Source organism: Labeo rohita, chromosome 13 (assembly GCF_022985175.1).
Source record: "Labeo rohita strain BAU-BD-2019 chromosome 13, IGBB_LRoh.1.0, whole genome shotgun sequence".
NCBI lineage: Eukaryota > Metazoa > Chordata > Actinopteri > Cypriniformes > Cyprinidae > Labeo > Labeo rohita.
This window is the reverse complement of record NC_066881.1, coordinates 22,035,805-22,051,151: the sequence shown is the minus strand read 5'-3', so window position 1 is coordinate 22,051,151 and position 15,347 is coordinate 22,035,805. Positions and strand designations below refer to the sequence as shown.

Here is a 15,347-nt window from a genome sequence, read left to right as displayed (position 1 = left end):
AAAATATAAACTTGCAGTGGTGAGATATAAAATCAGAATCATGAGATATAAACTCGCAGTTGGTCAATATATATATATATATATACACATACACACAGACACAATATATTTTTGGTGTGTTCCTCACCTACCTATTGTAGAGCTTTAGATGACTTGGAATTTTGTGCACAAATCTTATGGAAAACTAATGGGTGAACTAGTCATATTTTTGAGCTTCAACCTGGGTAAAGACAGCAAAGTTATTTCTGAAAAAAAAAAAAAAAAAAAAAATCTTTACCCTAAAAAAAAAAAAAAAAAAAAAGTCCAGGAATGTGAACAAATTATTTACTGTACAACAAGAACATGGTCACCTCAGCTTACAGCTACATTTAAACAGACATTGTTTTAAAACATTGCAACATAACATCAAACTTAGAAGTGTTTCTTAAAAACCAAAAAAGTGCAGCTGAATAAATTTTTTTTCAATACAGATTAAGGAACCCTGCATTGTGCAACTGAAATTTCTTTCTCAAGTAGCAAAAATGACAAAACTAAAACACTGCACATTTGATAGAAGTAACATTCACATGTTTCCATCAACATCTTCTAATAAAACTGAAAACCCCACAAAATCTTGTGCAATGCTAGGAGACAATTCTCTTGTGTATGATGCTCCTCACATATTCAGCAAGGTGATTGGATGCAGCTGAAACAGCACGCCTTTGGATTTCCCATCATCCTTCTCCTGTAGCTCCATCTGCTGGGAGCGATCCACCTGATGACACATGGTGAAGAACCCAATGAACTTGTTCTACTGATGAGCTTTAAGAAATTACATTTTTATGGAACAGAGGATTCTTACCTGGTTCCACTTTTTGAACTTCTCATAGTACACAGGTGTGCACTCTGGTCTGGGAGGGGTTTTAATGAACAGTCTAAAGAGACAGAATCACAGATGTTTCTGTTAGTATTCCCATGTTATAGAGATTCTCAAACGTCTCAGGAGGAGGATGGATGGTGATTGAGTACCCAATGAGCCGTTCCCGGGCCTCCTCCTGAAGGCTGCTGATCTTGTCAGGGCTCAGGTTGATCAGGCCGTTTGGTCCATCACACACCAGCTTGTTCACTGTACCTCTCAATGCATTTATCTACACATACACATCATTCAAACAATCACATTTTACCATGCAACTTATTCTAGCAAACTAGAATCCGACACTCAGCTGACCAATGAACGCATAATAACACGCATACACGCCAAAACATACCTCTGTGATGTCTTCAATATCAAACTTGACGTCAAAGGCAAGCTCAATGTCATGTTCAGGCAGCACGGCACTTTGGGAAACAGTGTTCCAGCCCAGCCCGCACAGAGCACCAGTAAAACAGGTCCTGTCCTCATTAGTACTGCAGAATACATCTCAGTGTAATTAAACTGACACATTAAAGCATTCATATTATGCAAAAAAGGATAATTATGAAGATAAACAAGTGTGGGTTGCAATTTGCAGGGGTTGAAAAGCATGGATAATTTTAACATCTTGTGAAAATTTGCACATGGTAGGACTGAATGAACATCTCCTCAAACAGATTTTTTTTTCCTTTACAGAGTGATGTGAGAATCTATGTAATTGAGAGGAAGCGTTTCCATGGTGACTGTTACCGCAGTTCCATGACAGGGGTGAAGAGCATAGTAACAATGGAGGGGAGGCCATGGATATGAGGCATCAGAGATGTTTCCTTCAGCAAAATACGAGAACCTGCACCATGAATTGAATCATGATTTAGGAAAAAAAACATGAAATTTGTTTTCGCACAACCACTATTTTACCAGCTGTGGTAACTTAAAATTAGCCACCACTGATATACAAATACAGGAGTAAAATTAAAATTGATAAATTAATACAATGTGAAAAATGTGTTTATTCTTTAAAGGTCATTTAATATCAATTTATTATGTTTTTTACAGTAGTTTTTATTTTATTTTTTTTTTTTTTTTGGTAAAAAGTGCACTATAGAAGCCCATTTCCGCCACTGAATAAGAAAATAAAGATAATTGCGACTTTTTCATCTCACAATTCTGACTTTTTTTTTTTTTTGCAATTGCAAGCTTTCATCTTATAATTGACTTTTTTTTCTCAGAATTGCACAAGAAAGAAATACTTGCAATTCTGACTTTTTTTTCCTCAGAATTGAGATATAAACTCATAATTGCAAGTTATAGTCAGAAGTTGAGAGTTGTGAGTTTGAGATATAAACTCACAACTCTAAGAAATAAAGTCAGAATTGTTTGATGTAAACTCACAATTCAGAATTAAAACTCACAATTCAGAGTTATAAAATCAGAATTGAGAGATTTAAAATCGTAATTCTAAGAAATACTCACAATTCTGACTTATCTCAGAATTGAGTTTATATCTCGACTTTATAACACGCAACTGCAAATTAAGTCAGAATTGTGAGATATAAACTCGCATTTCTGAGAAAGTCACAATAGTGTGTTATAGTCAGAATTGCAAAATAAAGTCAGAATTGCACATTTAGATATTGCAATTCTGCCTTTATAACACACAAGTTGTTAAGTCAGAGTTCTGAGATGTAAATTTGCAATTCTGAAAACATATCAGTGTTTTTTCCCCCTCAAAACGGGACTGGACCAACTCACAATTGTAAGTTCAGATGTAACATCTATCTCTAAGAAAAAAATCAGAATTGCAAGAAAAAAAGTCAATTACGAGATATAAACTCAAAATTTGGAGACAAAGTCAAAATTGCGAGATACAAACTCAAATTTGTGAGAAAAGTCAGAATTGTGAGTTTGTATCATGTAACTGTATAAAAAAAAAAAAAAAAAAAAAAAAAAATCTGAATTGTGAGATAAAAAGTCACAACCTTTTTTTATTTTTCTATTCAGTGGTGGAAACAGGATTCCATAGTACACACATCATTCAGGGTTGGGAAGGTTTTTTTTTTTTTTCCTTTTTGAAAAAAAGTCACTTATCCTTGCCAAGGCTGCATTTATTTGGTCAAAAACAGTCAAAACAGTAATATTGGGAAATATTATATTTCAAATTTACTAACCCCAATCTTTTGAAAAGCAGTACACATTACATTTACTATGACAAACCCAACCAGTCGTCATCATGTGATTGTGTGCATACCTGAGGCACTAAGAGACACAGTTGCAGCCACCAACATCCTCTCATGGCCGTCCTGTGGATTTTCATTTACCATTACCGAGTTAATGCTGTCCCTCTCAATGCCAACAGCCCTGCAAATAAAACCAAACCCACAACAGTCACCGCATCTGTTCCTGGGATGCAACTTGTGTGTGTTCTATGAGATGCAAAGACAGGTCTTACCTGAAGCTGCTGATCCTGCTCATGCTGTGAAAGCTGACCTTATGTGGGCTGCTGGGACCATAAACTAAAGCCTACAGAGTGACGTAACAGAACTCAGAAACCAGAGAAAATACACATCACAGTTCAAATGTAGGTGATCACAGGGCTGCAATGCCAGCACCTTGCACTTGGGGGCGCTGCTGCCAGAGGCACAAAAGTGCTGAAGGAGCTCGTTGATGAGCAGCTTGTCTTCCTCCATCCTGCTGTTCAAGGAACCACTAGTAGAACTAGGGGTGAATCTGCCACAGGCCATATCCTCATACAGAGACATCAGAACCTCATGGGACTGCTGCAAATACGCAAAAAGAGAAGAGTGGAAAAAAAAAAGCAGATTTAGCTTCTGCATTTTCTCCCCCCATATTTCCATTTTTTTCTAGTTTAATAAACTATAATTTTGAACTTTATGCAAAAAAGTGACCCTGGACAACAAAATCAGTCGTAAGTATCATGGGTATATTTGTAGCAATAGCCAAAAAATTGGGTCAAAATTATCAATTTTTCTTTTATGCCAAAAATCATTAGGATATTAAGTAAAGATCATGTACAATGAAGACATTTTGTAAATATATCAAAACTTAATTTTTTTCAATATTTAGATTTTTTTTTTTTGCACCCTCAGATTCCTGATTTTCAAATAGTTGTATCTCAAACAAATATTGTCCTATCCTAAACAAAAAAAAATATACATCAGTGGAAAGCTTTCAGATGATCTATAAATCTGTTTTAAAAAAAACGACCCTTATGACTGATTTTGTGGTCAATGGTCATAAATATATTAGTGCATATTTCAGGAGTTATTCATTGTTACTAGGCAACACTGGATGGTAAAATGTTAAAATCTACATTAAAATAATGGTATCAAGAAAACTTTTCAGGTAGTCATTACTGTGGTGGTGGCATTGTTACCCGACTCTCAAAGCTTTCAGGGATGTGGCAGGCATGTCCCTCCTGCACCAGGAGGTCCGCCACACTGACATCGCCTGTCTCCATGGAGATGTGCAGGTCGACGCGCATGACGCCGTGCAGAATGGAGCAGAGGGACACTATGGCAGAGCGGCCACTTGTGAGTGTTTTAAAACGGTTACGTGCCCGACTGCTCCAACGACCACCCAGAATCAGCGACTGTGCAGACGGACCCATGCCTGCGATGCAAAACTCCTGTGCCTGCAATTTAACATGCAGATACAGCTTAAGGCTCATTAAAATCCATTAAAAATATCCAGCTGTAGACAGCTAGGAGATATACCATATATTCACAATGACAAATTTAAGCAGCTTCAGGAATGATGCAATGATTTTAAAGAGCTTTTTATTTGGACATTTGAAGGGATAGTTCACCTAAAATGAAAATTCTGCCATTAATTACTCACCCTCATGTCGTTCCAAAAATCAGTAAGACCTTTGCTCATCTTAGGAACACAAATTAAGATATGTCTGAAGAAGTCTGAGAGCTTTCTGACTTAGCATAGACAGCAACGCAACTGACACGTTCAAGGCCCAGATAGGTAGTAAGGACATTGTTAAAATAGTCCATGTGACATCAGTGGTTCAACCTTAATTTTATGAAGTTACAAGAATATTTTTTTCTTGTGCACAAAAAGTAATGACTTCATGCAACAATTTCTTCTCTTGTGTAAGTCTTTGACACACATTCATGAGTACCACCATATATAATAAGGGAACTTTTATTTTTGGGTGCACTATCCCTTTAATATGCCGAAATATAATATAACTTTTTTTTTTTTTTTTATCATTTCAAATTGTGGGGAAAAAACACGTACCTGAAAGGGGGGAGTGATGAGGTCAGATGGGAGTTCTCTCAGACTGCTGCACGGGACCACAGAGGTGTTGCCAAAGTCTACAAAAAACACCTGCGCACATATGTAACCCAGGACCACAAAACCAGTCATAAGTTAGAATAGGACAATATTTGGCCGAGATACAACTACTTGAAATTCTGGAATTTGAGGGTGCAAAAAAAATCTAAATATTCAGTTCTTAGCAATGCATATTACTAATCAAAGATTAGTAAGTTGATATATTTATGGTAGGAAATTTACAAAACATCTTCATGGAACAAGATCTTTACTTAATATCCTAATGATTTTTGGCATACATTTGGCGATAATTTTGACCTATACAATGTATTGTTGGCTATTGCTACAAATATACCCATGTTACTTAATACTGGTTTTGTGATCCAGGGTCTTATATGTATGCATAGATATACACGTAGAGCAATAATTATAGATATGATTGAGGGTTTTGTTCTGTATTGGAACATTGTGAGTGTCTATGTGTGTGCGTGTATGGTACGTACCTCTACGTTGCTGCCTAGGATGTGCAGAACTTTAGCTCTATAGTATTTGGCCATTTGCTGTCCATCTTTGAAGGGGGCCACACACAGCAGATTTGGATAGAGAGAGACAGATAAGGGTCTCAGATCTCTCATGTTTAGGGCTGCTGTTAACTGACACTGTTTCTCTACGCTGCTCTCATCTGTCCGAAAGCCCCAAAAATGGCCCACATCGATCACCTACAAATAATTGTACAATTAATGACCTGCACACTGCTCAAAAAAAAAAAAAAAAAAAAAAAGAAGAACCAAGAATGGGTCATAGTTAAGCTACATTTCTCTATAAGCCTTCAAAAACTAAATTAAGAAGGCTGAGGTGTCACCTCTGTGATGTTAATGATAAAATCCCTGCTGGATGGAAGTTTCTCTGGATTAACAGTGCTGCTCAGAACTCCAACAGGAGACACAGCATGGCTCTGAACATCCACATTAACTCTGAAAGAGAGATTTCTGTTTGAAAACTGCATGTGTCTTTTTTAAGGTCTCCATGTATGTGGACTTGCAGCTACCTTGTGTAACGTAGGTGTGCAATGGGCTTTCCTTTAGCATGCGCCTCGACCTCATCTGCATGGTGCACTTGCAGCTGAAGAGCGGGAGTCTGCCTTGCTCGCAGCAATGCCAACAAGACCTCAGGTAACACACCAGTCTCCCTCACACAAGAGCGATAAAACTCCACATACGCTCTGTGGGGGGAAAAAAAAAAAAAAAAAAAAAAAAAAGGATTTGAGACTTCACAATTTTGAACTTCAAACTAAAATCTCGTAATTCTAAATTAAAACAAATTTGTGAGATTACAACACAAATCTGAGATTATTTATCACAACTCTGAGTTAACATCTAGCAACTCTGAGTCTAGATCTAGCAAATCTCTAAGTTTATATCTCTTTTAATGGCACCTAATTTTGTGGATGAAAATATTTCTTTGTATTACGAAATGCACAGCTCATGAAAAATACATGATGCATTTTATGATCCAGATATAAACTTGCTTTTCTAGAAAAAAAAAAGTTACCTGGATCCATCGAAAGCGATTGATTTGACCTGTCCGCATTGACGGAACAGTGACTGTAGCTGCTTATAGCACAGGAATGCAAATGGAGGCAGATTCCTAATCTGAGAGAGAGAAAGGCATTAGGCCTTAAATACTCAGCACAAGTACAAAAAAAAAACGGTCAATTCATTGCAAGTCTGAGGTACCAGTTCTGGTTGTAAAGGGGGCTCCTTCAAATGTTAACACCTTTAAAGTTACCTTCACAATCTATGCCATTAAACCAGTTGTGTTATTCATCTAGCTAGCTATAAACATTTATAAAGTCTAATTTGCTTAGCAAGATTCATTTCAAACTATTGCTCCACAATGACAGTAGTTTTTGACAGACTTTTGTAAGTGGAGACACTGGTACCATAATGGTGGTCTTTGGATCGTTTCCAGAAAGTTCCTTAGATGCCAGCTGCTCATCGATCTCTCCCTGAGAGAAATAATTTGGGAAGAATGCACCCGCAATGACAACCTAATCCAGAAAGACAAAGAAAGTATAAACAATCACATTCTGTTGGATCACACGCATACTCAAACACCCAGTACCATTTGGAGTTGGTAGAACTGTTCTGATATGTTTAAAACAAGTCTTTTATGCTCACCAAGACTACATTTATTTGATCAAAAGTATAACTGTAAAACAAGTTAAAAACAAAACCTGTTTTACATTTACACTGTAATTTACTTTGCAAATTATATCTGCAATTTAAAATATCAGCTTTATATTTTAATATATTTTAAAATGTAATTTATTCCAGTGATTGCATGACTGTATTTTCAACAGCCATTACTCCAGTCTTCAGACACATGATCCTTCAGAAATCATTCTAACATGGTGATCTGGTGCTCAGTGAACATTTATTTTAAAGAAATGTAAATGTTAAAACTATTTCAGGATTATTTTAATAACAGAAAGTTCTAAAAATCATAATTTATTTGAAATGCATATTGTTTTGTAACTACAGGACTGTACTGTAACCTTTGTTCAATTTAAAGTGTTCTTGCAGTAGTGTAGTATATTGTTGTGTGTGTATACCTGCAGGATGAACCTCTGTTTGTGCAGACTGGTGTAGTCTGTGGGGTTTGAGGAACTGCTGATGTGCATGTTAAATCTGGACACTCTCTTCTTCAGATCCTCAAAGAGCTCTGCCACCTGTAACACACACATACAATGGGTATAAAAAGCAAACTGTGTAGAAAATTAGCATGTTTTGTCTATGCACACTGTATTTACCTCTCTGATTCGTTTGATCTGTATGCAGTTCTCTTTGCCCCATTCCAGTTCATCCTGTTATTTGGAGAAAAAAAAATAACGGTGTTGGAGCGTGCACACAGGACACATTCTGGTTTGACTGTTGATATATGTACACAATGCACTGTCTTTAAGTACACTGCAGCCTGAGCGCCTTTAAGACATTGTGTCAAGCTAAATATAAAAACTTCTCTTGAGAAGGGTTCCATCTAGTGGTTTATGAGAGCAAAAAGCCCTAGTGTGTCCTTTGCCATCTTTAAATATATGATCAATGTCTATGTTTTTACCTTTGGGTGTCTGAGCTCTCCTTTAGCTCTAGATGTGTACCAGGCCTGAACAACAAAGAAGAACAAAATCAGACCAATTAGTTAAAAAAAAAAAAAAAAGAGTTGAGATTGGCCCATAACAATATTGTCAAAACTATTATGTAGTAACTAATATTTACTATTACAGAAATTGTACATTAAAAGATGATAATCTAAAGAAGTTATGTTCAGGTATTTCGTACCTTGAAAGCATTGACGAAAGCAATGAAGTCACTTGGAACATTCTGCGCAAAGCTCAACTTGCTCCTGTAAGATCAAACAGAGACGACAGTACAGACAAGGATTCTAGTGTAAAGGATCAAGTGTAAACCTAATTCAGATAACCAATGAAGTGTATGTGGGGTCAAAGGTCAACCTACCTGTACCCGGCCAGCTGCTGCAGTGATGGCATGGCAAAGAAACTCTTTAGTGAGAGAGATGCAGCTAAAAGAGAGTTTATACCTTTTTATAATTTTTAAAAAATTCATAGCAACATGGCACAACCTGATATTATGCTATACAAATGATATACAGATATTTTCACACGCAAATACACAAAATGTTATACCAATGATAAGACACTCCTCCAGACACCCGAATACATGTCCAAGAACGATCAGCTTGCCCAGTTGCAAGTCCACAGGCAGGTGTGCCAACACACGACCCAAAAATGTCAAATCGCCATCAAACTGCCTCTGATTGTTGCTCTGCACAGAAAGAGCTCCGATCTACACACACACACAGATCAGGGTTATTAATTATAGCTAACTAAAACTTATATTTAAATTATTTCAAAAAATACATTGTTAATTAAAATAAAGCTGAAATAAAACTAAATTATTAGATGAAAATTATAAATGTTGCCTTGGCAACAAACTTGGCAAAAAAAATAAAAAATCTAAATAGTACTAATAAAAAAAACCCCAAAACTAAAAATGACGCAAACACATAACAAAATGATTAAAAATTAATTTTTAAATGAAAGCTGAGAACAAAAATATATAGGCTAATTCTCTCTCTCTCTATATATATAGGCTATACACGTGTCTGTGTGTGTGTGTATGAACAGTAAGACTATAGAAATCATACTGAAATAACACAATATTCATATACAAACTGTAAAATTAAATATAATCACTAGAATATCAAGTCACTTTTATTTCATTAAGACGTGAATTTTCTCACTTGATGTCACTTCCTGTTCTTATTTAAAACTTATACAAAAATGTTGTGTGTTTGCATTAATATGCCATGTAATTTTAATGTCAGATTAGAAGTTCAACATTAATCTGTCAAAACTGCTCATATTTGCAACCAACAACCACTAAGCTTTATCGACCTGTTTGAGTTGCAGGACGGTTCTTTCGATGTCACTGAGGTTGGGTGGTGTGAGGGCCGTGGAGAGAACTGAGCGGGGATCTCCCATATCCAACAACTTCACCTTCAACAAGGTACTGGCCAATGGGGACCGCTGCAATTTAATACACACACTGTCAAAACCAACTCAAAAAAACTTTATAATTAAAAAATTACTATTTCTGAAGATCTTCCAGATCTTGCTGCCATTGATAACATGAAATCGCTCCCTTACCAGCATCTCTGGGATTGTGAAATCTGGAATCTCATTCTCCCAGAAATGTCTGGTCACCAATCTGTAACAGAAGCCTTTAGATACGCGTCCAGCACGACCTGGGAGGATGCACAGGAAAAGACGCAAACTTCAGAAAACCAGAGAACCAATTGCGCCATTACAGTAAATCTGTGCTGTTAAACATCAGGCAACATATGCAGCACCTCGACGCTGGTTGCAACTGGTTTTGGATGCCCAGGTGATTCGAAGAGATCTGTAATTGGTCTCCTTATCGCAAACCAACTGACGCACAAGGCAGAAGTCAATCACTACATAACACACAAAATAACGCATGTGTTATACTTATTACTATAGGATGACCTCAAGAACTCACAGGAGGTGTAAAAATAAACACCCACCGTATTTAACGTCAGGCACAGTGACAGAACTCTCTGCGATGTTTGTGGAGAGAATTATCTGTAAATACAAACAAAGCAGGAATTTATACCATTACATCCTTCAAACACTCTGAACATACAAGTAATTAACTTTGGCTTCAGAGTAAATTTTACCTTCCGGTATCCAGGTACAGGAACCAGGAACACTCCATTTTGCTCCTCTAACGTGACAGTAGAGTGAAGAGGATATACCTGCAACCTATGAGCAAACAAACACACACACATTAACACATTTATACACAAGCACACTTGTTTAAACACACTACACACAGACGTACCTTTTGCGCACAAGTTTTCCGAGGGCCTCCTTCATATATTGTATCTCAGCAAGCCCAGGCAGAAAGACAAGCACACTACCTCTCTCTGGATGAGTAGCACTTCCGGTTTGCTCCGAGGACCTGCTCCACACAAACACACATCTCATTAACAGTTTTAATTAGTTAAAATGTGATTTTTAATCATTAAACATACAACAAACAAAGATACAAAGCATCAAAGAATCCTGAAAAAAAACTGTATCAGTTTCCAAAAAATATTAAACAGCAGAACTTTTTCAATACTGATCATGTGACACTGAAGACTGGAGTAATGGCTGCTAAAAATTCAGCTTTTCCATCAGAGGAGTAAATTAAATTTTAAAACAGAAAAAGAATTTAATTGTAAAAATATTTCACACTATTATTTATACAGTAATTATTTTACTCAAATACATGCAGCCTTGGTGAAGCTTCTTTCAAAAATATTTCAAAAATCTTAAACGATATTGCACGTATGTCTCATTGTGATTACTCACCTTTGATCTTTAGCCTCCATCTCATCAAAGCTCTGGATGAGAGAGACGGCAACATTATACATCTCCTCTGTGATGCAAGGGTCTATTGGGAAGGTTTGCTCCACCTGACACATAAACACAAACATTTATATAAGCAATTTAAACAGAACATATATTAAAAAAAATATAGCTTTTTGTATGCTTTCCATACATTGACTCCAAGAGGTAGGATGGTTTTAAGCTCATCCAGGTAGAACTCTTCAATGGCATATGGGGCTCCTTCCACCTCAAACACGTATGCTGGATTCATCTGATTGCGGATCGGAGATCCAAAATATTCTGCAAACTCTGCACAGTTTATGGTGGCTGACATCAGAATGACCTACAGAAAGAGAGGTGGGACAAATGGAGAAAAGGTAAAAAATTAGAATGTAAAATCTGGTTGCGTGATTTAAAGGCATTGTTCACTCAAAAATGAAAATTGTGTCATTAAATTACTCACCCTCATGTCGTTCCAAACCTGTAAGACCTTTGTTCATCTTTGGAACACAAATTAAATGTTTTTGATGAAACCTGAGAGCTTTCTGACCTTGAATAGACAACTGACACATTCAAGGCCCAGAAAGGTAGTAAGGACATAAACAGTCCAAAAGGTAAAGGTAAAACAGTCCATGCAACATCAGTGTTTCCAATATAATGTTATGAAGCTATGAGAATACCTTTTGTGCACAAAGAAAACAAAAATATTCACTTAATTGAACAATTTCTTTATTCAAAAAGTATTCTTGTAGCTTCATAAAATTGACTATTTTAATGATATCCTTACTACCTTTTTGGGCCTTGAATGTGGTAGTTGCACTGCTGTCTATGCAGGGTCAGAAAGCTTTCGGATTTCATCAAAAATTTTGGAACAACATGAGGGTGAGTAATTAATGACAATTTTCATTTTGGACCAACCCTTTGAACTAACCCTTTAAAGTATGCATGTTGCACAAACCTTGACATATCTGGAATTTGTCCGCAGCAGTTTTCTGACAACCAGCAACAGGAAGTCAAGTTCTTCAGTTCTCTCATGTACCTAAACCAGGTTAAATTGCAAACAATGAAGGCTACATGCTATTGTTTTCAAATTCAACTTTTTCATTATAGCATATTTGTTTTTACCTGCATATTCAGATTGGTATCATTAAAGGAAAAGTTCACTTCCAAAACAAATATTCACATATAATGCACTCACCCCCTTGTCATGTTTTTATTAAAATAACCAATCGTTACGCTAGATAAGACCCTTCTGTCTTGGCTGGGATTGTTTGAAGCCGCATTATCAGCACCATATCAGTCCATTATATGGAGAAAAATGCTGAAATGTTTTCCTTAAAAAACATAATTTCTTTACAGCTGAAGAAAGAAAGACAGGAACATCTTGGATGACAAGAAAGGGGGGGGGGGTACATTATATGTGAATCTTTGTTTTGGAAGTGGACTTCTTTAAATTTCACCAGTATGGCTTAATTATAACTACTTAAATTTTGGTATTGTGAATATCACTAGTCTGATAAGTAAATATGCATACTGTTTCTATAACTGTACACTATCACTCAAAAGTTTAGAGTCAGTGAGATATTTTTTTTTTAAGAAATTAATACTTTTATTTATCAGGGGCACATTAAATTGATTATTAAGTCTTTTTCATTGTTAATAAATGTGTATTTCAAATAAATGCGGTTCTTTTGAACTTTCTATTTATCAAAGAATCCCGAAAAAACATATCACGGCTTCCTCAAAAATATTAAGCAACACAATTGTTTTCAACTTAATAAGAAATGTGTCTTTAGCATAATTTCTGAAGGACCATGTGACACTGAAGACTGGAATAATGGCTGCTAAAAAACTAAGCTTTGACATTACAGGAATAAATTACATTTAAAAGTATTTAAAAATAAAAACATTATTTTATATTGTAACATTTCACAATATTACTGTTTTACTGTACTTTGTATCAAGCAGATGTGGTTTAAATGTGGCAGTAGTACATGTCTACAATTCGCAGATTTGTTTACCTCATCTATGAAGATGTGCGAATACTCTGTGAGTGTTTTAGCTCCCACTAATTTCTGCAGTAAGACTCCTGTGGTCACATAAATCAGCTTGGTGTGCTCTGTGGCCATCTTCTCTAAACCCACCTAGACAGAGAGAGAGAGAGAGAGAGAGAGAGAGAGAGAGAAACATTAAATAAGACATTAAGACATTAAATAAATGTATATAGTATTTAGTCTTGTACCTGATACCCCACCAAACTGCCTAGGGTGCATTTGCGTTCCCGTGCCACCCAGCGGGCAATGCTGGTGGCCCCAATTTTGCGTGGCTGAGTAACAACCAGGTTACAGGGTGTCTTTTTCTCTGCATAGTGATCCAGAATGAACTGCGGCAGCTGGGTGGTTTTCCCACTGCCTGTCGCTCCACGAATGATGATCACAGAGTTGTTCTCAATCAGAGAGATCAACTACACAAACAAACACAGAGAGCGATTGTTATATGCACATATAAAAGCTACACAACATAACCAAACAAGAGAAAATTGATAAATCTTTTACTGAATTATGAGTAAATGTGTCCATATGTGCCTTGCATATGTATGTGTGTACCTCTTGTCTGTTCTTAGTAATAGGGAGAATTGGATACTCATAACTGGCCAGTGAAGGTGGGGTGGTTCCTGGACCTATAGTATAAAGGTCACATGTCAAAACAGTTTGAACAGTGAATGCGAGTTAAGCAATAACATCCTAATAGGTAACACAACAGCTAAACATGGTAATAGGACAGATGTTATGTTAATAGCACTGAAGAGTACTGATTCTAGATAATTAAATAAGCACAATCAAATAACAGTCTTTGGCATGTGGGTGATTACTGGTTAGTAGTTCTGGCCTCCTGCTCTTCTGGTTTCCTCCCTCTGATCCTGCCTTCTCTGGAGAAGCCTGTTCAGACAACTCTTCCACAGAACTGCAGCAAGACAAAAGTGCATGTGGTGTTGTCTTTAGGTTTTCTCTCAATCTACTGTCTAGTTTAACACTACGCAACACTAAAGCCTGGTTTAAAAAGGTCACTTTTAATTGTATTTTTATACAAACCGTGTATACTGTGAAAATGTTAAATGTTGCTTAGTATGGAAGACCCCGTAAAACTAAACTTAGGTAAAGGGTCATACATTAATACTAATTTTTTAGGACATGAAAATGCTTGTGCTAAAATGCAATGATTGACTCTATGTGAAAATCAATCACGTGTCTCCCGAGTTGTTTTCTTCTAATAAGCGATAACTACAGTTGATACAAATATCAGTTTCACCAATATTTATTGTTTAACATGTTTCTTAATCCTCTTTAAGTAAGTTTGCATAATAAAATAACAGTTTTAATTAGCAAAACCACTCATGCCTTCATGACTTATACCTGTCTGCAGCTGCAGGAGCTTCGGCCTTTGCCTGCTTTTTCACTTCATCAGTGATTGTGATGTTTGCAAACTGTACCCCGACAGTAAACCAATGTGCTATCTGAGCTGAGGTGATGGCCTGATGCATCCTGCACAAACCACACAAAAAATCACGCAAAAACAACAAATAAGCAAACACCGAGAAAAGCTCACGTGCGCCCAATTGCTCTCTCCAGCGTCTCTTTCCGCGGCCGCTTCGCCAGGAGGTGCAAGTAGGTGGTCAACGCCCACTTTTTTAATTCTAAACAGTAACGAAATCTTTTTGTTACTGTTGTATATGATATTAAAAAATATAGCTTAAAAATAAATGTGTGCGTCTTTACAGTAATCAGGGACCTGTGACTGTTGACTGCCCGCCAAATCCTTCACGGAAAACCGCCTGCCAAAAAAAAATATATCATTTTTTTCTTTTTTGAAATAAAAAATATAATTTTTTTTTTAATTAGAGTAATTAGAATTAAGCAAATATGAGCCTCGACAAAATTATAGTTTTTTAATTAAAATTAACTTTTGTACAAAGCTACACTACCAGTCAAAAGTTTTTGAACAGTAAGATTTTTAATGTTTTTTTAAGAAGTCTCTTCTGCCCACCAAGCCTGCATTTATTTGATCCAAAGTACAGCATTTAAAATAACTGTTTTCTCTTTGAATATATTTTAAAATGTCATGTATTTCTGTGATTTCAAAGCTGAATTTTAGCATCATTACTGTTACTATTGTTGA

At 36.3% G+C, this 15,347-nt stretch overlaps 1 protein-coding gene across 2 annotated transcripts; it reads right to left on the bottom strand.

The window, feature by feature from the left end:
- Nucleotides 1-310: 310 nt before the first annotated feature.
- Nucleotides 311-14,990, bottom strand: tdrd9 (tudor domain containing 9). 2 transcript variants are annotated; one of them, XM_051125160.1, is made up of 36 exons: nucleotides 14,961-14,990; nucleotides 14,585-14,865; nucleotides 14,044-14,135; nucleotides 13,778-13,851; nucleotides 13,414-13,635; nucleotides 13,193-13,315; nucleotides 12,130-12,210; nucleotides 11,344-11,514; nucleotides 11,154-11,257; nucleotides 10,639-10,758; nucleotides 10,475-10,559; nucleotides 10,322-10,379; nucleotides 10,127-10,231; nucleotides 9,924-10,021; nucleotides 9,672-9,803; nucleotides 8,901-9,060; nucleotides 8,713-8,776; nucleotides 8,536-8,599; nucleotides 8,315-8,359; nucleotides 8,010-8,063; nucleotides 7,812-7,928; nucleotides 7,140-7,247; nucleotides 6,749-6,849; nucleotides 6,246-6,419; nucleotides 6,060-6,171; nucleotides 5,701-5,916; nucleotides 5,162-5,251; nucleotides 4,287-4,544; nucleotides 3,502-3,669; nucleotides 3,342-3,412; nucleotides 3,141-3,250; nucleotides 1,643-1,739; nucleotides 1,248-1,386; nucleotides 1,009-1,127; nucleotides 842-914; nucleotides 311-754 (listed from the first exon to the last, which is right to left on the bottom strand). In XM_051125160.1, the coding sequence occupies exons 2-36, from the start codon at nucleotides 14,710-14,712 to the stop codon at nucleotides 656-658; spliced, it is 4,032 nt and encodes a 1,343-aa protein (XP_050981117.1). In that variant the 5' UTR covers nucleotides 14,713-14,865; nucleotides 14,961-14,990; the 3' UTR covers nucleotides 311-655. The 2 variants fall into 2 exon arrangements, with proteins under 2 accessions (XP_050981117.1, XP_050981118.1); XM_051125161.1 differs by having other exon boundaries at nucleotides 14,948-14,970.
- Between the last annotated feature and the right edge of the window lie 357 nt (nucleotides 14,991-15,347).

Bases quoted from the DNA above. Each gene is read 5' to 3' on its own strand.
- tdrd9 (XM_051125160.1), bottom strand. From the start codon at position 14,712: ATGCATCAGGCCATCACCTCAGCTCAGATAGCACATTGGTTTACTGTC. The intron at 3,413-3,501 runs GTGCTGGCATTG...GTCACTCTGTAG, and splicing joins GCAGCGCCCCCAAGTGCAAG to GCTTTAGTTTATGGTCCCAG. The intron at 755-841 runs GTAAGAATCCTC...ATGTGTCATCAG, and splicing joins AGTTCAAAAAGTGGAACCAG to GTGGATCGCTCCCAGCAGAT.